Raw genomic sequence first — 24,436 nt, forward strand, 5'->3', positions numbered from 1 at the left:
TTAGGAGGGGAAACAAACCCGAAGTGAGTCACTACCCTACTGCTGCTTCCCAGGGGACTCTGTCTCCCCTATTCTCCTGTGTCAAGGACATTCTTGGAGGAGCTACTGGTAACAGAAGTTAGCCTTGCAAACACAGCAGACTAGGGTAGTAACAAGACTCTTAGACTGTACTGATGTTCTCAACACCATAAGGTTTACCTATAAAGAAACTTCAACTGCTTAAGCTTAAAAACAAAACAAACAAACAAAACCTCACAAATAACTATAACCATATTATAACATTCAAATGAAATGAACCCTTTTATGCAGAAGGGGACGGTAGTACGGACCCTTGTTTGGCCTGAGTAAGAAATCCAGTAAAGACTAATGATAACTATCCTGAGTTCATAATAGCAAGCCAATTCAAGTCACAAATCACCTTGAGATATGTATGTTCGGGGTCCTTTTGTCAAGTTCTGGTGTGCCATGCTCTCAGGGTCTTCTCATACGTGAGCCTCACATTTGTCAAGACTTGCTCTCTTATGGCTCACAGACCTGGAAATTCCCTGCATCACTGCTTTCTTTTTCTTTCCTCCCTGAGCTGAGGACCAAACCCAGGGCCTTGAGCTTGTTAGGCAAGCGCTCTACCACTAAGCTAAATCGGTTGGGGATTTAGTTCAGTGGTAGAACGCTTACCTAGCAAGCACAAGGCCCTGGGTTCGGTCCTCAGCTCTGGCAAACAAACAACAAACAAACAAACAAAACAACAACAACACTGAGCTAAAATCCCCAGCCTGTTTTCTATGAAAGAACAATATATCCTATGCACACATTTATGTGTGTCCACATATATATACACATATACAAGTAGTTAGCCCTTCCCAAGATTTTGTTTGTTTGTTTGTTTGTTTGTTTTTCGAGACAGGGTTTCTCTGTGTAGTTTTGGAGCCTGTCCTGGAACTCGTTCTGTAGCTCACAGAGATCCGGCTGCCTCTGCCTCCGAGTGCTGGGATTAAAGGCATGCGCCACCACTGCCATCTCCAAGTTGAATATACTTAGAAATGCACCAATCACAGGGAAAGAAGGATGACTCACTAATCAAAATTCACCTGTAACCCTCTTCCATCTTTGTTACATCAACACAACTCCCCAAAGAATACCAAATGATTCATAAAACGTGAGGGGGGAAAATACCTTACCCGTCCTAGGGAAAGTTCCTAGAAAATGTTCCACACCAGGCATACATACATCAGAAACTTTAAAAACATGACCTTCAAAGGTAGTTTAGCCTGGCGATTCTTCTCAGGCTGTACAATCTCAGGCTGTAATTTGAGAAGCACCGTTGTACTATACAAAAGCAGACGCGGATTGTCCGGTGAGCAAGCAACAGTTCAAACCGGACCCGAACGTTTTCAAGTTAAGGACAGTAATTTTCTATAGACTGTAATAGAAAGAAAGTAAGACTCCTTACACCAAAAGGCATCACGCGATTGTAAAAGCCGTAGGGCTTTTTAAAGGACGAGAAATATGCTGCTAGGGAAAGGTTTCAGCAAACTTGAGAGTGCAATCAGGAGGATGGAACAGGTGTGGTAACCGATTTGACCACTTAGGAAAATATGCAAAGCCGGAAAGTAACTTTTGACATTCTCCCAATAGGTGGAGAGTTTGAAATCCGGCAATGTAAAAAAGCTCCTAGAGGAGGCCACACCCCAGGTGATGAATGACCTTTCTTTCCAAGGCCATCAAAATCCCACTTCCTTTTTGCACCAACCAGTCAGAGAGCTGCTCGGTAGGCGGGGCGGGAAGGTGGACTGCCTGGCTTCAGAGAACAGCTGGAGTGCTGGCTGCTGTCCCGCGTCACTCAGAGTCCCTTTGCGAGGCTTCTGGGAAAGCTGTGCTTACAGCTGCGCCACTAGCAAGGGGCTGGGACTCAGGACTACCAGGACCCGACGTCCACGTCCCTGACTTCAGCTCCACCCGCTGCTAAGCAAAAGGAGCCGCAGGTGAGCCCGGCATTCTGTGCCACCCAGGTCAGAGCTAGTGATCGGTGCGCGCAGGTTGGAGCAGGGTACAAGGATGCGGCGCGGGGAGGTGAGGGTGGAGGGGCTGAGCAGGAGCAAGGACTGGGGACCGTTTGCTCTGGCGGCAGAGGTTATGGTATGGAGACTGCAGGAAGTGGACTGGAGACTTGGGGGAGTAGCCGAAAGACTGGGGTAGTGACCCCGGAAGTGGAGAAAGAATTCAGCCAGAGGCCCTGCTGTCCCCACAGGACCGTCTTCAGATTAGCCTACTGCTTTACAGCCCAGGGCAGCCCTGAATCAGAGCCAGAAGCTGGGCTCACTTGTAGCTCAGCAGTAGTAGCACAGTCGTCAAATGGGCAGTCCAAGTTGGATTCCCATCACAGGAAGGGGAAGGGAAGCGAAGGAAAAAAACAAAAAACAAAAAACCCAAACCGAAGAGTTCTTCGAAGAGCCTGGGAGCCCTTTAACCCAAGTGTTCCTGTGGATTATGACTAGAACCCAAACCATGTGTACCATTCTAGAATACCAAAGTTGGGAACAAAAAGGGGGTAAAGACCAGAGTGCAGAAGACCACTAGCTCCGGATCCAGGCTTCTGTTACAGCATAGCCTTGAATTCGGACCCAGTTTCTTCATGGATATTCAGCTCTTCTCTGAAATTGTTAACTTAATACAAGATTTTTAAAAAGGAGTCACTTTTTAAAATCCCATCACTTGCGACGTAATTTTATCTCTGAGTTCCAGGCCATCCCGGTCTATAGAGCAAGTTCTAGGATAGTCAGGGTTACACAAGAGAAACCCTGTGTTGAGAAAAGTAAAATAAAGGAGCAGCAACAACCAAAGAGTTCAGTCACTTTGGCATCAGTTAATATAAGTTGCATAAAGAACCAAGTGAAAATCTTGACAAAGTCCCCACACCCATAGCTCTCCCCCTGGTTCCTGTGTGGATTGATTTCTGTAATCTTATTCCTGGAAGTTGGCAATGATCACCTCCCTGTTCCAAGACAAACAATTATGCCTTCTTCCGGCTTAGTGATAGAAGCTACATGGTTAAGTACAAGTGAAGCGTAATGAAAAGCACTAGGCAGATTGGGGCTTTTTTCCTTCTTGAGTTTTCCTAACAACAGAGCTTTCTACCCGGGCACCTACAACAACTGGGCCACTTTAAATAATGAACAAACACAAGGAGAGAGGGGGGTGGTAAGCCAGATAGAGTCCCTGCATCTGGGCAGCGAGCATCAGGCTCCTTGAAGGAGTTTAGTGTAAGGTGGAGACACTGCCTGGGTGGCTGTCTCCTGTGCCCCTCTGGTCATCACCTCCAAATACCTGTCTGTCCCCCCTCCGCTGGGTAATTCACACATTGTTCTTTCCTCTGAATGGAGAGTCTAGCTTCAGGATTTCTGCTTGTGTCTTCCCACCTGTTTGTAGTGCTCCCTGCACACACCCACACCCCTAACTCCTTGGCCTAGCTGATGTGATGATAGATACTTTTCCTTGTGACTTTCATCTATCTTGAGGGCACCACTACTACTCCTATGGAAATCCGTGTCCCTATAAACCTTTCTAATAGCACCATCATTTTCACTCAGCATTTTCTGTGTTCTACACTATTTACTTAGTTTTCTTATCAGTCCTGGGTCTCTAGGTTTACTGGTGAAGTGTTTGTATAGAGCATTGTGTGGTCTATGGTATAGACATGTAGACTTTATACTGTCTCTCTCTATATATAGTATAGTATAGTATAGTATAGTATAGTATAGTATAGTATGGACAGTATAGACTCTGTATTGCCCATGAATACCCCCTTGAAACCACAGGATACTCACAAAGTGAATATTTCTTCAGGAAGTTTTTATATAAGTATATATGCCTCTGTGTACACAATACATTCTTGTAGTACAGTGTTAAATAAGTAGGACTCAATAAACCAGATCTCTAATTAATGTGTGTCAACAAGGGTTCTATTTATTTTCAAATTAAATTCTTGGAAAAAAGCTTACCTTGCCATTAAACTACTGATCACAAGAATAAACTCGAACCCAGCGCTTTGCTGTCTTGCATAACACAGATCCCTTTTAAAATATTTGCTAACCAATTTCAATGAAAGCTGGAAGTTGGTTTTGTTTTTTTTTTCTTTTTCAGTGAACCAAAGGCAAGAATATGAAGATGTGAGAAGGAACCATGTTAATTCAGCTAGTTAGTGAACTGAGTGGCAGTCAACCACAGTGTTAGGTCCATGGGCTTAGGTGTTCCATTTATTAGGGAAAAAAAAAACAAAAAAACTCATATTAATGAAAGAGCTTCCCAGAAGGGCGTTTTGAAATCATACAGAAACCCAGTAAGCATAACTGGGTTTCAAGACGTATGTCTGCTTCCTTAATTTACTTCTTACTCTTGTGGAACACTCAACCACTACACTTTCAGGAGGTTCTGGTTGGTGTATAATTTATATTCATTCAGAGTTTTTACAATGTTTCTTTCGGAGTTTAAGCTTGTTTCCTTTTCGTGAGCATGACATAGAAATATAGCTTTTGAGAGGGAAACTTCCTATTACAAGGGACATTGCATTTGTAAGCAATGTACTTCTTGTAGAAGTTTACAGTCAGGGTGCCCTGACCCTAGATGCTCACCAATACCTTGAAACACCCATTTGTGGACATACATGTGCATATTTATATGCCTCACTTTGACTATCACCATTCCCACAATTTAACAGATGAAATGTGTTTATATTAAATGTTTACCAAATCTTTCCAAATGCACAAAGCCTACCTAAAAATTTAACTAAAAAGTACTCGAAAATTATTTGGTTTATGACTAACTAAAACATTGCCAAAAGTACTGGAAAATGATTTGCTATGTGACTTGCCATGGTTTTGCCTTACTACTTGGACTACTACTAATCTTTTTTCTTTGCTCACCGTGATATCTCATCCAATTGCTCAGCACTTCGATGTTCTAATAATGGTTTTAAAGCAGTAGGGTATTGCTGAATCTTGTCAGGGCATATATTGCCATTTAGGCTGTGAAGAAAATGTGAGCTGCTTTGTCTCCTACAATGGATAATTTAAGGAGAGGCATTTATTCTTACACATTTTACAAGTAAATTCTAGTTAAACAACCTAAATCTAATTTGTACTTATTTTATAGACATGGGTAATGTTATAATATTCCAAAGTGCTTTTAAAAGCAACAAAAATTTCAAGATCCCAAGAGACAGGTGTTTTCTGTACCATGTATGGATTGTGAAAACATAATCTTGGTCCCTTGTGGTTTCTCCCTGTCCCAGGTGGGAATGTTTTACAATTATGAAAAAATCCCAGAAAAGAACCGAGGAGATGGCTTAGTAGATTAACGCACTTGTGCAAGCACGAGGCTTGCAGGTGGATCACCAGCATTGACATATAAGGCCAGCAGGCGTGGCCACTGCCTACAGTCCCAGCATGCAGGTAGCAGAGAGGGTGGCTCCTGTAGTCAGGCTGACTAGAAGGCTAGCTGGAATTGGCCAGCTCCGGGTTTAGTGAAAGTCCTGGTTCAGTAAACAAGGTGTACTGCAATCGAAGAAGATACCAGATGTCAACTATGGCCCTCTCAACTGCAGTCCATATCCACACATGCAAACATGCATATCCACATGCATGCACACTTCATACACGGTTAAAAGAAACTTTGTAAATTAAAATTATTAATTAAAAAAGAAGCCCCAGAAAAGAAATGGGGATTTGCTATTGTAATAACAAGACAGAAATGATATGTGCTTGTATTTATGCATACTTGCATTAATATGTATATGGTGCCGCAATTTCCTATAAATATGTCATGTAATATAGTTGCAAAGAAGAACTCACTAATCAGGATGTTTCTTAAAGTTCTTTATTTGTTCTGGGGAAATGGCAACTCTTTGGTGCAATCTATATATGAGTTTATTACATACTTTTCCTCCTTTGGGTACATCATAAATATTATTTCTTTTTTCATGAAAACTTTCTGAAACTTAAAAAAAAAATTTAAAAACTATTTAAAAGACATCAGGTTGAAATAATGAGTGACATGCTTCAACAAGGAACACATTGAAGTTATTTTCAAAGGTGTGCTGACAGAGCTCTGCCAAAGTGAAGACACAGGATCATTTCTAAGTGGCACATGGACAGGCTTAGTGGCAACGTAATATTTTACTCTAGATCCCATACATACAATTTTAAATCTTGAGATGATGTTAACATCCCAGGTAAATAAGAACCCACATTTTATTCTACAGCAGTTTTTTTTTTTAATAAATGCCTCTCAAAATTACTAAATAATAAGAAAACATCAAAGAGAGACAAACAAATACTATTTGGGGATTTCTGTGCAAAGAGGAAATGTTCTCTAGCTCCCAAGACAAATGAACCCAGTGTCTTCTCAGTTGGTTATCTTATGCAGACAGAACTTTACACCACCACATTCTTAAGGTCCACCTGACATGGCTTAGGAATTCCCCTCTCTCTAGCATGCCCTTCATTTCTGTTTTCACAGAAATTTCTAGACCCAAACAACCACATTCTGAGAAGAATATTTTTAAACAAAGATCCCATGGTCAAGCTGACTAGATAGACTAGCAGGAATTGGCAAGCTCTAGGTTCAGGGAAAAGCCTGCCTCAGTAATAAGTTGACACCCAATTGAGGAAGGTACTAGGGTCAGTTTCAGCCCTTTAAACTACAGTCCCTGTCTACACACATGCAAATATACACGTACGCATGCAAATATACATACACACATGCAAACACACAGTGTAAAGAAAAAAGTTTTAATTAAATTGTTAGTTCAAAGCTTGAGATGTTGAGTTGGTTTATCTTGAACATTAGATGATTTAGGGAGAGGGATCTCTTCTCATTTTATATTTGAAATCAAAACTATGAAAGGATTTTTTTTTTTTCCCAGTTCTGGGCTCTGTTTACAAAATTTAAGAAACATAAAGTTTGGGTTGGGGATTTAGCTCAGTGAGCACTTGCCTAGCAAGCACAAGGCCCTGGGTTAGGTCCTCAGCTCAAAAAAAAAAAAAAAAAGAAACATAAAGTTCTCTGACTGGATGCAGTCCCTTAAAGTTTTTGTTTACTTGAGGCCATAGGCTTATAATAATAATAATAATAATAATAATAATAATAATAATAATAATAATAAATATTATTTGGTGATCTTGCAGAGGTCTAAGTCTGTACCCAGACTTGGGTATTATCACCCTCACAGCTGTCAGTAACTCCAGTTCCAAAGGATCCATATATAATATATATTTGTATTTCTGCCCTTAAGGATTGATGAGAGCTACTGGAACTGGCTACTGGTCAGTTAATACAAAATCACATTCCTTTTGTTTGAAGTAAGTATAGAAATTTAAATAAATAACACAAATAACTTTTTAGATTTATTTTAGAGTAAACCTATTGAGATTTACTTGATCACTGAAGAACTTCTTGCATATGAAGTACTTAAAACTGGGGTGATAATACTTAGAAATAAGTATTTCATTAAGATATGAAACTTTATACTTAAAAGTGCCAGTGACAAACCATTTTGAAATGATGTAGAAGATGGCATTTGCTTCTTGAGAATACTGGATTTAATTACTTCTGTAGTCACATCGATTGGCTGCTTTGTTGCTCAGAATTACACAGTAGAGGGAGTTAGTGAAAGGACAGCCAACACCCGCGTGTGCCAGAGAACAGGAGGCACCAACTGAATTCAGGAGGATCCAAAGTTTTGAGTAACGGAACTTTGTCTGCTATGCTTCAGTTGTAGCCTGTAGACATGGAGTGAGTTGCCATGTAGAGCACAGTATGTGGTTCCTGGATAGTGGTGGATAAAGCTAAGATGGGGTCCAGTTACTGGGAACAGTACCGAGTAGAAATTTTGTTGTAATGCATGCTTCTGCAGTAGTGAGATGCTGTCACTCGGGTTGTCAAGAATGCTGTCACCATTAGAATCTTAATCATGTTCCCTAGTAAGAAGCAACTTTTAATCCACAGAACAGAATATCAAACCTTCTCAAATTTGACTCAAGTTGGGCAGGACAGTCCATAGATCCTGGATTTCAGACTCCAGTCCTGTGCCCTGGAAATTGACTTCTGCTCCCCTGCTGGACCATCCCTACAGCAGAGCTCAGAGATTCATATATGAGCCGCATGCTTCTTTTAGAAGTGCAGGTTGTGAAGGGTGAAGGATGCCCATTGAGCTTTGCTGCCAGTTGGGGGTCTTTCACAGTGTTCCTTCTTGGATCCTGTTTCCAAAGATTCTTAGAAATGTATCCACCATCATGACCAGCTGAAAACTTCTGAAATTCTGCTAAGAACGAGAGTATGGGGACGAGGATCAAACCCAAAAGTTTGAGTAAGTAGATCAGGCTAGACTAGGTGAGCTGGGAGGACTACCCAGACCTATGCCTGCATAATTCCTGAGCACCTTGGAGTAGTCACATCTCTCCTATAAATTTGTAGACAATGCACTAACACTAGCTATTCTTTTTTTTCAGAGAGGTTTAAATCATGGAAAAGCACAGTAAGTAATTCATATTGAATATTTACATTTCTTCTTTAGAATATCATCTGATAAGGCATCACTTGATTGTAATGTCTCATTCAGTTCTTGAAATTGCTTTTTTGATTCACTGTTATGCTATTATCCTCAATGTCTTATTCAGTATCCTAGCATAGAAAAGATAAACACAGCTGGGCATTGGTGGCACATGCCCTTAATCCCAGCACTTGGGAGACAGAGGCAGGTGGATCTCTGTGAGTTCGAGGCCAGCCTGAGCTACACAGAGAAACCCTGTCTCAAAAAAAAAAAAAAAAAAAGATAGACACAAATATCACTGATACCATTTAATTAGTGACAAGAAAGCCACAGAGGAAGGTATATGTTAGGTGCACAGATATATATGTTGGAATGTTGGACAGAGCATACTATGTCTTATTTTTCTGGGCTTTTGGGTACAATTTATATGCATAATGATTATTCTAGTCATTCTAATCAAAGAATAACATCTTTTGATATCGTTCATTCTGAAAAGTGTTCAGATGTATACTTTGATTATATGTGTTTTATAACATTCACATCCTTTAGAATTTCATAATATTGATCAGGTTTGTTTCTACTCTTTTTTCCCTCTCAGAAAAGTTCTAAGAAAAACATATATTAAGTCTACAGTAAAATATTTTGCCTTATTAAAATTTAGGTTCTGAGAAGAAAAACATTACATATCTTGGAAAATATTATTTTCTCTGAAATGTATTCTTTTTCTTTCTCTCATCTTTGTTGAGATGGTCAAAATTACCCATATCTTATGATAATCTAGCTTTGACAAGTATATTCGACAACTTTCAGGCCCAACCCCTTAGTCTTCTTAATGACTTTTGTCTCAACCCAAATTTTCATAAAACAAAATTAAAGCCATTGAAATATAAATTTGTGTAGATTTGAGCTATTTTACATGCTAGCAGCTCATTCGGCTTAGAGAAATTCATTTGACCACTGGCACAGTGACTGTTTTACTCATTATATTCAAATAGTTCATGCACATAGGTACATTTGTGCTTAAAAAGAAATAAAATGTATATGTATATGAATAAGTTTACATAAAATATATACATAACTATATGTATACATAAAAATAAATCTATGATTTTTCCAAAAACACAAAACACATGCCATTCTTTCAACCATATGAATCAGTTTTCGCAGTGTGATTGAAACAGAAGTCTCCTTCAGGTCAGCTCTTTTCCAGGCCATGAACTCAAGGCTGTTTCAGTTCCACATGACACACCATCTTGGCACTGTGCACCGCTCTTCCCGATGCACATCTTATTGAAGCTGACATGCATGTACCTCTCCCCCTGAACTGCAGGCATGCAGACAGAGGCTCCTCACCCAGGAACACAGTTGCCAGCTGGGTTTGCCCCTCAGTATCCACCGGGAGCATTCCAAGGTAAGATACTTGTTGCGGAAGTAAAAGTAACACTCATCAACTGAAATTTGGAAGGGAGAGAAAGAAAGGGGGTGGGGCACACATGTCTTTATTTTAGTAATTCGCTTTCAAGAAATTACATGAAAGGAATTTTGGCAGCTCTTTTTTATTATTTTGTCCCATGTGTTTTCCATGGGGGTATTTTTTATAGAGGGCCAGTAAGGGTTATTTATAAAGAAAAGCTGTAAAATCTGGAGCATGTTTATATTGAGCAACAATGTTTCACTTAAACACACAATTAAGAGTTAATTTTGTAGACTGCTCATCTGTTGTGAAGACTGTGATCATGTCACAAGAATTAGGACAGTTTTCCATGGGTGTTTTTGAGTTATACAGGACTGGGGATTAATTGTGTTCAGTGAAGTCATGAATCAGTGGAAAGGCTCCTTAACACTGGAAGCTACCTAGGGTTCTTGTTGTCGCTTTGCGACATGGATGATGGGCAGTTTTATTCTTAACCAAGCTTAAAGATGCAGGTCTGTAATCCCAGAACATAGTAAGATAAAGCAGATAGATGGTAAATTTAAGCATTTATTGAAAGCCTCATGCAAGATAAAAAACACAAATAAGGCCAGGATGAAGCATATTTGTAGAATGCTTGCCTTAAATGTGGGGGAACGTAATAAAGTCAATCCCCATTACTAAGAGAGAAAAAAAACCCTTAATGTTGTAATTATGATAATTCTTGTTTTTTATGTCTCAGAAAAGTAGATGAATCATATCACTGTATACTAGGGATACACATCTTATGTCTCATTGTGAACCAGTGCATAAAATAATGGAAAAATTTCCATGTAGCAAATGCAATTGTCAGCATTATCTGACCTTTGCAAATGCTGAAGTAGATGGTTTACCCAGATTTTCCAGTAGCAGGCTATCCATGTCTTCAAAAAACATCTTGAGAGTTACTATCAAAGTGCTCTGATTGGGCAGAAGGGTTTATGCAGTCTATTCTCTTTGCTGAGCAAACAGATTGTCATAGATACTGCTCTGTGGAGCCTAGATCTTTATCAGATGTTTATAATTAAAGAATATGGTCCAGCTAAGTTTCATGGTCCTAATGTCGTAGTCGTCAGCCATGCCTTCCCTTCACTTAAGAGTAACTTAAATGTATCAGGACAAGGACACTAGTAGACCTGTGAATTCAGGGACTAGTAATTTCTAAATTACCAGGTTCTCTTACTATGAGACCAGGCTTGAAAACCTCTGCTGAGTTCCCAAAGTACGATGTTGGGAGAATTTCCAGTAAATTTAGAATGTGAGCTAGAGAGTTAGAGAATGGTTTGGTCCGCCTCATAGTTAATTAGAGTAGGCATGTGTGTCTCCCTCTTTTCTTCTGGTGAGGGCCTCAGAGTACTCTTTCAATCTACCTTAAACATACCTCATCAGTCATTCACATAGAGAGTCCTTTCCTTCTCATGGCTATGGATCAGGGTAAAGTCATCTACAGAAAGCGACCACCACCTGTGCCACCATCCTGCTCACTGATTCCTTCACATCAGCACACGTTTTTGTTTGTTAATGGATGGAAAGATGACTGTAAGCCTATTGAGTCAGTTCTCTTTGTTCCTCTGAATTCTACATGACAGCCTGCCATAAATTTCTCCTTGATAACCCTTTGCAATGATAGTCAGGAATTATGACAGCAGTTAAGGAGCATTGTGAGGTATAGTAATTGTTCTAAGCCTTGTTTTTGAATAAGATGTGGATTTTTGTCAGAAGTGTTTTATTTGTCGACTGTGGATTCTAAGTATTAAACTTTGCATGTCTTTCAATGGGAAATCATGGGTGCATATAATCCTCTGAATATATATTCCATTTCTGTATAGTAGCTACTCTGTAGATAGACTTAGGAAGCTCACTGTAATCGTTTCTCCTTGGAGACTATGTAGCATACTTGTATTAATTCCGTCCTGTTCTCTGTTAATTATTGAAAAGTTTGCTTGGGCCTGGAGAGTTGATTTAGTAGTTTCTTACAGAGGACCTTGGTTTGATTCCCAGCACCCACGTGGTGGTTCAAAATGGTCTGTCAGTCCAACCTGAGGGGATCTGATGCCCTCTTCTAACTACCACAGGCACCAGGCATGTACATGACACACACATATACATTCGGGAAAAACTCCCATACATGTAAAATGACAATAATAAAAAAAAAAAATTGTCTCATAGCTTTTGTTGTATTCTTTGGTTAGTCAACTGTATTTTCTAGAGCTTAGATGGAACTAAATAGTAAGATTTAAATATATAATCATAAGGATGGAGATCTATTTTTTCAATGGACAGAACTTCAGAGGAATACACTGAATTAAAACTCCTGGCAAAGAAGTATCTGAAATGTACTACAAAGAATGGTTTGTCTTTAACTACATACTAGGATTTCTTTCCCATTCCCAGTTATTAAAACCTATTTTTCTGTCAGATAAAAGTTACAGCTTTGTCTAAATCCTATAGGATTTTGGAGAGGAGAACTCAGTTTGTAGATAATTGGGCTACTTCTACTGAACTGGTTTTTCTATGCAATTATGATTTACTTCACTTGCTTTCATTTCAGGACCTCCAGAACAGAATGGCTACCCTATACCCCAATATGGCTACCAAGGACCCCAGGGTCCTTATCCAGGGCCCCAGGCTGGCTACCCAGGGCCCCAAGCTGGCTACCCAGTCCCACCAGGAGGTTATGCAGGTGCTGGCCCAAGTGGCTTTCCTGTCCAAAATCAGCCAGCATACAATCATCCAGGTGGGCCTGGAGGGAGCCCATGGATGCCAGCACCACCTCCTCCACTGAACTGTCCCCCTGGGTTGGAGTACTTAACTCAGGCAAGTATAAATGCATGAAATATTCATGAACAAAACAAATGCATGCTTTACGTTTTTAAACTGGAGTACCAGACCCCCCCCCCAAAAAAAAATCATAAAAGTCAAAAATAAAAAAATAACATTTTCTACTACTAGATACTTCTAATTCTGCTAGGTCAGATTCACTTTTTAAGGAGAATATTAGTGTGCAAAGTAATTATGTTTTCTGTAATTTTGAATTTACCTAGACAATGGTTATTAAGCACTGTTTTAAATTTATTTTCCTACTCAGTTCATGTATTTCTTTTTCTTTTCACTGAATCATTATAGGAAAATCTCTACTATACAGGTGTTATAATTACCATGATTCTCAGAAGAAAGCAACATGGTGCAAAAAATTATATACCTTGTCCACGACAGTGGGCCTGGCCTTCTAATCTGAACTTTGGGACTGAACTCGGTGTTCTTTTATGTTGACACCAATTCACGCCCTCATGATATGACTCATAGTTTTACCACCAATAAAACTCACCTATGCTCTTGCTTGTGTCCCTTGAATGGTATAGTTTTTAAATCCTACAGATAAAAAACGCCATGCATATGCTGAACTACTTGATAACAAGTTACAGCAGTGTTGTTTTTCCAACAGCACAGAGGCTGCACTTTAATCTACTGCTGTTTTAGCCAACAAATATGGTTCCGCAATTACTGGCCTGCTTGCTTGTCTAGGACTGGCCCAAGCGCTCAGGCTGCAGCCTGGCAGAAATTCTGTTCCTGCAGGCACTGGCTGTCGCTACTGCCAAATATAGCTTTTAATTAAATCTCTTGTTCTATTTATCAGTAAAACTCAAAAAGGCTGGGGTGAAAACCTGCTAGCTCAGAGAAGTTGGACAGCAACTAGCTGACCTTCTCTCTTTGCTGGCACTCCAAAAGAGAGCATCCTTCCACTCTGCCAAAAGAACCCAGTCAGACACTCTATGACTCTATATGATTACTTTCTGTCAACTAGTTGCTGACTTGGTCTCCTGACCCAAGGTTTATTTTATTTAATTAACACAAACATAAACTCAGGGTTCACAGTGTGATCAAATATTCTACAATATAGCAGTATGACTTTTAGCCTTTATTTGATAAAGGAAATTAGTTAGGTGAGATAGGAGCAGTAAGTATGTTCAATTGATAAACAGAAACAGATAGCCTTATGATAACCATCCAGTTCTCAGTCAACCCAACATCTCTTTGGATACTCTGTACTAACCTAATTTTCCACAGGTTACTCAAAAGTGTAAGATGGGGAAAGTCATATCAATTATTTGATCATAAAATAACTTCAAAGCAGATGTTATAAAATTAGGATCCTATATGTACCAGGAAAAATCTACCTATACAACAAATGATGACATTGATCACACATAATATTTTTCTATCTTTAATAAATTGATTGAAGTGTTAATGGATATTCCTTGAGAAACTTTTAGAAAGAATAATGTTTTATACATACTGGGACTTGTTATAAATCAGATTTATTTGACCAAAATGTTATCTTATAGTAAATAATATCCACAAATGTTTTGCAAATTAAAAAAAATTCTCTTTTAAATAAAAAGCAATACAAATATGAAACATTGATTACTTCAAGCACATATTCTCTTTTTTCTATAACAGATAGATCAGATTCTGGTTCATCAGCAAATTGAACTTCTGGAAGGTATGTATCCATTATAATGATGGTATTTCTAGAAACAGGGGCAGTTCATACAGTTAAGGGCCTGACAGTTGCCTCTCCTATAGCACTCTTCTGTGGGAGGTTCAGCCAGGAGGCTACAGACAGCTGTGTTGCAGTGGGCCTTCCTAATACTGCCATCCTTTAATACAGTTCCTCTTGGATACATAAGCTTTAAGATACTGTAGTGTGCTGGGTGGTGGTGGCACATGCCTTTAATCCCAGCACTTGGAAGGAAAATTAGAGGCTATAAAATGTTTTTAAATTTCATGACCAAGCTCTAGATTTCTGAGGTTAAGATATTAAAAAAGCAATAAATTGGATATTAATTGTCTGCTAAAAATCAGTTGAGTGACAGCCAAGTGTTGAAAGAAGTTCCCATTGAATGCAGAGCTCAGGGACCGGCTCAGCCCCACCAAAGGCAAGTCATTGAGTTCATCATGACAAAGAGCATCTCCAGATAACCAAAAGTTCTTGCACATAGAGATCATAGGGTATTTTGAGCTTTGGCAAGTTTTAAATAATTATTCATGGTTTGGGCAGTCTTCTGATGAACCATAACCCTAGTGTCAGAGGGTTATGAACAAGGAATGATATTTATTCTATCTTCCTGGCTGAACCAAACATAGAAGATCCCAATGTGGGAGTCAATATAGCAAGCACTTGAAACTCTCGGGGTGGGAGGACTTAGCACCACTCTGTTGGCCCATGATGTCATAACTTGTAAGGCTGTAAATTGAAGATATGGCTGTTAAGCACTATGCCCCATTGTCTAAAACCTCCCTTCCACTTTGAATTATTTATTTCTGAGTTAAACATGGCTTTCCTGGCCCAATGTCCTGTTCAGATTCACTTCCATTTTCATTCTCCTTATTCACATCTGTGTTTTTAGAAAAATCTTTCTCATTGCTTTTGCTCAAATGGTAGAGAAAAGGTACTACGTGCATTTTCTCTCTCTCTCTCTCTATCTCTCTCTCTCTCTCTCTCTCTCTCTCTCTCTCTCTCTCACACACACACACACACACACACACACACACACACACACACACACACCACTGATTCTCTGTAGGCTCCAAAGCAAATCTCTGCCAGATGAGAAGACTGGGCATTTATCCACACACCTAGCCCCTCCTTCTCCCTCACCACTCCACCACCACAGACACTGAAACTCCCTTGTGATAAGAGTCCATGGAGGTGGAGATGGAGCTTGCTCCCTTAGGAAGTCTCACATACAGGCAACGTCTTTCCTTCTTACCTTCATCTTCTCCTTTCCCACTGCCGAGTCCTGAGTCCAGATCATTTCTGCTTGTTTCCCATTTCCCACTGTTCCCTGCAGCCTCAGGCACGCACACCTTCCCACTGCTACCTTAGGAGAGAGTCACTGTTCCTAACAAAGTGGTGACTGTGGTTCCCCTGTGTTTTTTCAGTCTTAACAGGCTTTGAAACAAATAACAAATATGAAATCAAGAACAGCCTTGGGCAGAGAGTTTACTTCGCAGTGGAAGATACTGACTGCTGTACTCGAAACTGCTGTGGAGCAGCTAGACCTTTCACCTTGAGGATCCTGGATAATCTGGGCCGAGAAGTCATGACTCTGGAGAGACCCCTGAGATGTAGTAGCTGTTGCTTCCCCTGCTGCCTCCAGGAGGTCAGTGTGAAGTTCCCATGGCAGCTGAGAAGGAGTGCAACAGGGGTTTTCAAGAATGCATTAAACCTGGACTGTGTGGCTATGGTTACATTCAACATGTACTCTTCTTGCTTTTGTAGATAGAAATCCAAGCTCCTCCTGGTGTGCCGGTAGGTTATGTGACTCAGACCTGGCACCCTTGTCTGCCAAAGTTCACTCTCCAAAACGAGAAGAAGCAGGATGTTCTAAAAGTTGTTGGCCCATGTGTTGTGTGCAGCTGCTGTTCAGACATTGACTTTGAGGTAAGAATGCTCATAATGTTCATAGGATGTGCTTTCCTGACATGAAAAGAATATACTCCTATAGAATGTTACTAGTGAATGGCCTAAATAGTTTGAACTGATGTGTGCTCATCTGATTAATGATTAACAATTACTCTGATTAAAGGTCAGTGTAGATAAAAAGCAGAGATCTGTAGTGGGGGAAAAAAGGAAAGAAAAGTTTTTTTTTTTTTTTTTAATTCTAGCACTTAAAACCTTTGTATGTTTTGGTGAGGAGATAGCTTGGTTGACAAAGTGCTTGCTCTACAGGTATAGTAGTCTGCATTTGGATCTCCAGCATCCATGTAAAAAGCATGACCTAGAGGCAAATGCCTATGTTTCCGCACTGGGGATATGGAGACAAAAGACTGTCTGGGACTTGCTACCTAGCTGCATCAGAAGTTCAGAAACCCAGTCTCAAAAACATGGTTGAGAGCAGGCAACGCTATGCCTGCAGACTTGGTTTCCACACAGATGCATACTGATATTCACAGACATAAACACCTACACACACACTATACGCACATACATACTAACTGGTTTTACTTTATGTTGCACGTTTTAAATAGAAGAATAACCAAGCCACTAAAGTGGGCTTCCTGGACCCTTTCTTCCTTCTTCCCTTGTTCTGCATTACAAGCTCCAGCTGTTCTAGGTCAAGTTTGCAGTTTTGGTTTTTAGAATTCTGACCAAGATGTCAATCTATATTTTCCCTAGAGGTGGGACACAGTAATTTGCCTATATGTCACCTTCTTACATGGATGCTGAGGATCCAAATGCAAACTAATATACCTTACTGATGACAGTTTCAATATGATTAGTTTAAAAGTCTCATCTTTTCAAGGTTTTACTTTTCACAGGTTCCATTACCCATAGTCAACAATGGCTCTGATAATATAAAATGGAAGGTTACAGAAATAATACTCTATAAGATGTAAATTACACCCTATTTCCAGTAGTGTGAACTAACCTGAGGTTGTCCTCCTCCATCCTGACTGGATGCGAGCCATCTTCCTGCACACCCTCCACAAGGTCCTACACAAAGCATCTTAAATGTCAGTCAGGAAACCTGCTCTTCTGCTCTCTCTTTGGATGACCAAGGAGCCTTTCTGCATTAGCCCAGTGGTTTTCAACCTTTTGAATGCTACGACACTTTAATACAGTTCCTCATGTGGTGGTGACCCTATAAAATTATTTCATTGCTACTTCATAACTCTAATTTGGCTACTGTTTTGAATCATAATATAAATATCTGATATGTGACCCCTGTGAAAGGGTCATTAGACCTCCATGTTTCACAGGTTGAGAAACTACTAGCCTAAACCAGCCACATAACCTCTTCAGCCTTCATCTCACTCCCTGGTACTATTCAATTCACTTCATCAAGGGAAGGGATAATAGAAAATAAGATCTTTTGAGACAGACACCCATTCCTATAACTGTCATCATAGGGTATTATCATATTTTTCCGTTTTACTAACGTCTTTTTAAAAACATTTAGTTTTCTCGAGTTATACAGTAAACACTATGATAGAAATGTATGAATGGTAAACCTCTTTGCACTTCGCTAAGTACTGTTTGCATTTCCAGTCCTTTACCAGTCTTGGTTTATGTGGCCCTTTATGACTGACTATAAAAATTTAAGTGACAGCTATTGCCTATAAAATACTAAAATATTACAAAAGAGGATTTATTTTAAGCCAGCTTATCAAAATGATGCAACTGTAATGGTTATTGATTTCATATCAGCATCACTGTGTTCACATGATGGCCTTTAAGTCAGCTGAGTTTCTGTGCGTTGATGGAAGCTCATGTAGATGGTGCTAACTAGGACCAGGAAGTGACCTCCCATCTGCTCAAGGAAAGTGTGTCCCAGGATTTCAGGTGCCATATTTCGTTGCCTGGGGGCCTAGCCTCCAGCAGCCCAGGGGTCAAAGGGAATCTATGGAGTCAGCACATACTAATAATAGTTTTTTATCTCTCTCTTGATGATTATCTTTAGTCTTCTGTATTCTATATTCTCTTTTCTTATCTCTATCCAGAAATGTTACTTCTGTCTTTCTTGATGTTTTCCTTCTCCTTCTAACTCTCTCATTCTTGATGTTTTCTTTCTAACTCTCTTATATTTGATGTTTTCCTTCTAATTAATTCTCTTATTCTTGATGTTTTCCTTCTAATTCTATCTTTACTATTAATGTTTCCCTTCTAACTCTTTCATTCTTGATGTTTTCCTTCTAACCTATTGTTAACTCTATTCTTTCCCTTACAGCTTATATACCCTAGCAAAATCTTTGGGGCAATATAAAAATTACAATGTGGTTACATTTCATTTTTCAAGTGAATGATTACAATGAATACAAGTAAAAAAAGAGAAAAAAGCATGTTTTCCACATCCCTTAACATGTTTAAACATTTTACGTATTATAGGTGAAAAACAAATTATCCCAAGAACCCACATACCCAAGCAACTTGATTAATGGAGTGTAAACAAGCAAGATATTCTTTTACTAGCAGGCTGCGTTTTATGGTTACAAAGAAAGGACCAATCACTTTATTTCTTATTTTGAAAGGTAATCTTATAAGGAATCACAAATCTAAACTTTTATACTAAAAAAAGTATCAGTCAGGGGCTGGAGAGATGGCTCAGAGATTAAGAGCATTGCCTGTTCTTCGAGTGGTCCTGAGTTCAATTCCCAGCAACCACATAGTGGCTCACTACGATCTGTAATGAGATCTGGTGCCCTCTTCTGGCCTGCAGGGATACATGCAGGCAAAACACTGTATACATAATCAATCAATAAATAAATCTTTTTTTTTTTTAAGGCAGTTAAAAAAATCCTTTTTAAAAAAAAGTATCAATTAGCTCTACTTTAAATCTTTTGGGTCTATACCCAATCATCAATAGTTTTTATATCAGGAGATCGAGGGCAGAAATGGGTATAAGGAATTAGTCATCCCCTTTGGTCATCAACCCATCCTAGCAAGAAAGGCACATCAGCTAATGATAACTGGGTTGCTATGTCTTGTTCCCTGACCTTAATGAGTTCCTCACTCAACTATGTGCTTTTCTAAAACTTTAGATTATCTTCTTGGGTTGTTCACCTCAAAGCTATTTGACAAAAACATCTTAGGCTAACTTTAAGTTATTTTCAAAGTTTTGTTTCAGCTGTGATGCACTCCTAAACTTGTGAACACATCTCAACATTAAAGTTAAAAGAATTTAAGCTAGCTGGGCTACTGGGACTCAATTGTTTTTCTTAATCATTAAGCTAAGCCACAGTCTAAAAGGCTCCTCCATAGAAACTCATATGTTCTAGCTATGTGACACTTACTTCTTTCAATTTTTTTTTTATCATCAGAACTCTATTTAAACTAACATTGTTATTATCCATTAGACAGTACAGCTTAGGAAGAAATCATCTTCATAATGATCTACAGGTGAAAATGCCCAGTAGGACAGAATGTTGCCATGAGATAAGCACACTACATTACAGGCAGTGGGGATCTCCCCACACTCATTCAAACCATGCCAGATACCAGAGAAAGATGGCAGCAGCAAACATGTAAAGGCTCAGCAGAAACAAAGGACACTCTGGAGTCCGTGGTCTTGGAGCGTTTCTTATCTGAGATTTAGCCATCAGGGAGTTGGCTTCTAGTGGGCTGACACCTTGAACTTCAATTGCCACCTGCTGTTCCTCTGACACAGCCACCAGCACAAGGACTGTACCCACAGCTGCTCAGTGGGTGATACTACTCATTGGATGCACATCCAGGCCAAGCAAGTTAGCCATGGTCAACACTCAAGTCATCTGCCATACTCTGTCATCAAATTAGATATATAACAAAACCTAATTCTCAAGGACCACAAAGTGTACTATGCTTAGTGAGGGTGTGAAGTAAAGGTACTATTCTATAAGCAATAATTTGTGACTTCATTCATATTAGAAGTAAACATAAACACAGTTAAGGTACCATCCTCCTCCAGCCACATCAAGATGTTGACTACCTCTGAATGTCCCTGTGTGTACTTGGTGGATCTTGTCAGAGGCCCAGGCTTTAAAGAAGGCTGTTCCCTCCTTTGATGCCTTTTGCGGGTTTGGAAAGGACATACCTCCTCCTCATTTGGCTCATGTCTGTGTATACATACTTTGGTGAGCATCCACATGCCCTCTATGGAGTGGCTTTAGTTAGTGCCCTATCTGTTCTACTGTATGACTTTCATACCAAAGAATCCCCAAATCAGAACCTTTTCCACATTGGAAATATGATTTCACATGCTTCTCTTCTTGTGTTTTTCACTCTGTACTTGTTATCAAGTCCTACCCCATCTCTGCCCTGGGAGCCTTCCATGGAGCTTCTTGTTGGTTCCTTCCACTCACCAGCCAGTCTTTCTTGGCTTTTGCATTCCATGAGCCCCTACTGCCCACCACCCATGGGTAGCAATGAGCCCCATACCACATTTAAACTGTCAGACTACAAGAAGGCTAAGTTTCTTAAGGCAGTATTTGAACAGTAGTTGCTATTATTATTTTCCCAATGGTTCTAGAAAGTGTATCAGTGAAGTATTAAAAAAAATTTTTTCTATTGAAATTTGTTTTGCCTTAAGTGTCAAAATTTATATTATCTGTCTTAGCAGGAACCAGAGAATGCTAGTTTTGTCAGTCTACAATTAATAGTTCTAGGGACCTACTTAAATCTGTGGGTGATTGCTAGTTTATTAAATCTAATGCAATATTAGTTGCATTGAATTGCAAATTTGAAAGTATGCTTGACATTTAGTTTTGGGAAATGTTTATGACTTTATTTTTGTTCTGCAGCTCAAATCTCTAGATGAAGAATCTGTAGTTGGCAAAATTTCCAAGCAGTGGTCTGGTTTAGTGAGAGAGGCGTTTACGGATGCAGATAACTTTGGGATCCAGTTTCCCTTAGACCTTGATGTGAAGATGAAAGCTGTGATGCTTGGAGCGTGTTTCCTCATAGTAAGTCTGTTCCTGCTAATTCTGTTTATCAGTGGTTTTCTTAGTGTCATTCTGAAATCATTCACCAAATTGTGTATTTTGGATTGACTTATTCCAGTATTCCAGAATGGCTTATAAAATGATCAGGTTTTTAATATCAGTACTCACAGTTCAACTTGGTCTGATTCCACTTAACATGACGCTGGACACACTCTAGTACAGTTGATGGAAGAGACTATGTCCGCCCATGAGACAAAGGTCTTGGGGCTTAGAGTTATTCTATGACACAAAATTGGTGCTTTGGGGAAGATGGCAGTTTTTTAGGCACAGACTAGGTCATGAAGAATTTAATTTACTTGTTCATTTAAAATTAGGCAAAGTTGTTGGAAATGCAACTTTACAAAGATAAATCCTGGTGACTGTGTGATGACTGGTTTGAAAGGAAGTGGCTTTGCAATTGTTCAAGCCAAGCAATTAGCAAATCGATAGAAGGGGAGCAGGAAAATAAGAGAGATCCAAGAAAATCTCTACGATTTGATAGAGATCATAGCGGGAATGTCAGATTTGACTTCAAAGGGCACAACAGTCTGGGGAGACAGAAAGCTGCTCAGAAGACAGCTGCCGGCCCAGGGCCAGTGAACTCCACCTGTGAGGCCTTCTGACTGAGAAGACCCACGTCAGAAGCAGAAACTGGAACTCTTGACACTAGAGGCAGTCCGTTTCTAGAAAGGACTAGCAGGAGTTAAGGGAACAAGAGAAAAAAAGATTTCAAGGGGGGTATGAAAAGGTGGCATCAGGAGAACTGACGACGGCATTGGTCAGGGAGAAGGGGTGAATTGATTGCTATCAAAATGGGAAGGGAAGGCAGAGCTTGGGTAGCTCTATTTTCCCATTGTCCTGATGCTGCTTCGTTTTTAAAACTTCCCTTTGTGTGTGAGGATTGTTCTCTGTTTTGTTGTTGAAAACTTGTCTCTTTGTCTTATTCAGGATTTCATGTTTTTTGAAAAAACTGGAAATGAGGAACAAAGAGCAGGAGTATGGTAGAAGCTTCTTTCGATTCCTCAAGAGATTGAAGGACTACATTCTGATGGATACTATCTCAAAGGAACACACATGGCTCTTTATCTTTCCTGAAATAACTGTGTCAATTAACCTGTGATTGCCTATACCTCCCGTTGTACAATTGTGCTTTCAAGTTATAATTTATTTTCTATACTTCTGTCATATTTTTGGTTTTGTACATTCTTAAAGTGTTCACTGTGAATTAGTGAGAAAATATATGCATTTTTACACATAGAAATGAGCTTGTCGAAGAAAAATGCTTTGGCTCACAATCTTTGATTCATTTTCCAGTTTATAGAAATTTAAATGTTATTGGAATTTAATATGAAATTACATATTAAATGTAATTATAACTTACACAAAAGGCCTGATGTTCTTTTATAAATACTATCTATTTAAAACCTTTAAAAAAATGTTCCTGTTTCCTTTACTTTAGGATTAACTAGTACTCAACACAGTCATTAGTAAGGAAACGTAAGTGTGTTTTCTTTCTCTCTTTAGAAAATCAGTATAGTTACATAAATCTACTTCTATACTTTTCACACCAATAATACATTACATAATAATGTATTATAATAATACCATGTACATGTACGTACACACACACACACACACACACACACACACACACACGTGCTTTTGGGGACAAGGTCTCATGATATAGCCCTGGCTAGCCTGGAACTTGCTATATAGATGAGGCTCTTTGAACTCACGGAGATTCTCCTGTTTCTGCCTCCTGAGTGCTAGGATTAAAGGCTTGTGCCACCACACCCCACCTGATAAAACTTTTTTTTCTGATAAAACTTTTATTGGCAACTTTTAAGAAGCTTCCAGTGAATAAAGGTGATAGGTTTCTTTAATTGCCGCTTCCCCCACCCCCATGGTAGGTTTCTCTGCTGATGCAGTAAACCAGATTAAGCCAAATTAAAAAGACCATGTTTATTGGGCCCAGCACTGTTGGGTGACTTTCCAGCAGCCCAGAGGTGAGGCTGGTGGGGAATGGGGGAGAGAGAAATCACCTAGCAGGTCTAGAGAGCTGGGTTTAAATACCCTGTAGGCAGACTCTTGAGCTTCAGGGGAGTAGCCTGGACTTTTGGGGTCTTTTTGCAGGGCCAGGGCTTAGAGAGGGATGAGTGGAACCGGCATGGAGTTTCCAGCCAAACTAAAGGAAGTCACACTTTCTTTTTGACAAAGGAAGACTCATTTTAAGGACTCAAAAATTTTACAGTGGCACCATGTTGAAACTATTTTCTCATGAACTGTTTAGCTGTATTCTAATATTTCTAGAATATTGGTTACTCCCCAGATGTTAAGTAAATAGAACATATATAAACCTCAACAATTATTGACTACAACAACAGTCAAAGACCCCAAATAAAAATTTACAGATCTAATTTTAGCTTGTTTATGTTAGGTCCAAAGTGGACCCCCAAATGGCAGTGCTGTTGGCAATGCTCTAAATGACAGTCTTGCTGTGGGATATTCTGTATGTCAAATGTGTTGCTCTGATTGGTTAAAATAAATAAAGTGCTGTTTGGCCAGTAGCCATAGGGTAGGTGGGACAAGGAGGAGGAAAATGGTGGGAAGTGGAACCTGGGCAGAGAGACACTGCCGGCCGCCACCATGACAAGAAAGATGTAAGGTACTGGTAAGCCACGAGCCACGTGGCAAAGTATAGATTAATAAAAATGGGTTAATTTAAGATAGAAGAAACAGGTAACAAGAAGCCTACCACAGCCATACAGTTTGTAAACAATATAAGTCTCTGTATGCTTACTTGGTTGGGTCTGAGTGACTGTGGGACTGGTGGGTAAGAGAGATATGTCTTGACTGTGGGCCAGGCAGGAAAACTCTACCTACACAGTCTGGACTCAGCTAAGGCTGGGCTTGGCCAGGTAAACAGCAGTGTTGCTTGCTAGTGGATACTCAAAAACCTAAAGGCCCATTCCTTAGAA

At 39.6% G+C, this 24,436-nt stretch overlaps 1 protein-coding gene across 1 annotated transcript; it reads left to right on the forward strand.

The window, feature by feature from the left end:
* The first annotated feature begins 1,773 nt into the window (after nucleotides 1-1,773).
* On the forward strand, nucleotides 1,774-22,843 carry LOC118588051 (phospholipid scramblase 1). Its single transcript, XM_036194346.1, has 9 exons — nucleotides 1,774-1,982; nucleotides 8,505-8,530; nucleotides 9,876-9,956; nucleotides 12,547-12,812; nucleotides 14,457-14,499; nucleotides 15,942-16,162; nucleotides 16,282-16,443; nucleotides 21,279-21,440; nucleotides 22,407-22,843. The coding sequence occupies exons 2-9, from the start codon at nucleotides 8,518-8,520 to the stop codon at nucleotides 22,461-22,463; spliced, it is 1,005 nt and encodes a 334-aa protein (XP_036050239.1). The 5' UTR covers nucleotides 1,774-1,982; nucleotides 8,505-8,517; the 3' UTR covers nucleotides 22,464-22,843.
* The last annotated feature ends 1,593 nt before the right edge of the window (nucleotides 22,844-24,436 follow it).

Source organism: Onychomys torridus, chromosome 7 (genome assembly GCF_903995425.1).
Source record: "Onychomys torridus chromosome 7, mOncTor1.1, whole genome shotgun sequence".
In the NCBI taxonomy this organism is placed as follows: Eukaryota; Metazoa; Chordata; class Mammalia; order Rodentia; family Cricetidae; genus Onychomys; species Onychomys torridus.

What these genes read in the sequence shown, in the direction of transcription:
- LOC118588051 (XM_036194346.1), top strand. An exon ending in TCCACCGGGAGCATTCCAAG is followed by an intron (nt 9,957 to 12,546) that starts GTAAGATACTTG and finishes CTTTCATTTCAG; the next exon opens with GACCTCCAGAACAGAATGGC. An exon ending in GTTCAGACATTGACTTTGAG is followed by an intron (nt 16,444 to 21,278) that starts GTAAGAATGCTC and finishes TTTGTTCTGCAG; the next exon opens with CTCAAATCTCTAGATGAAGA.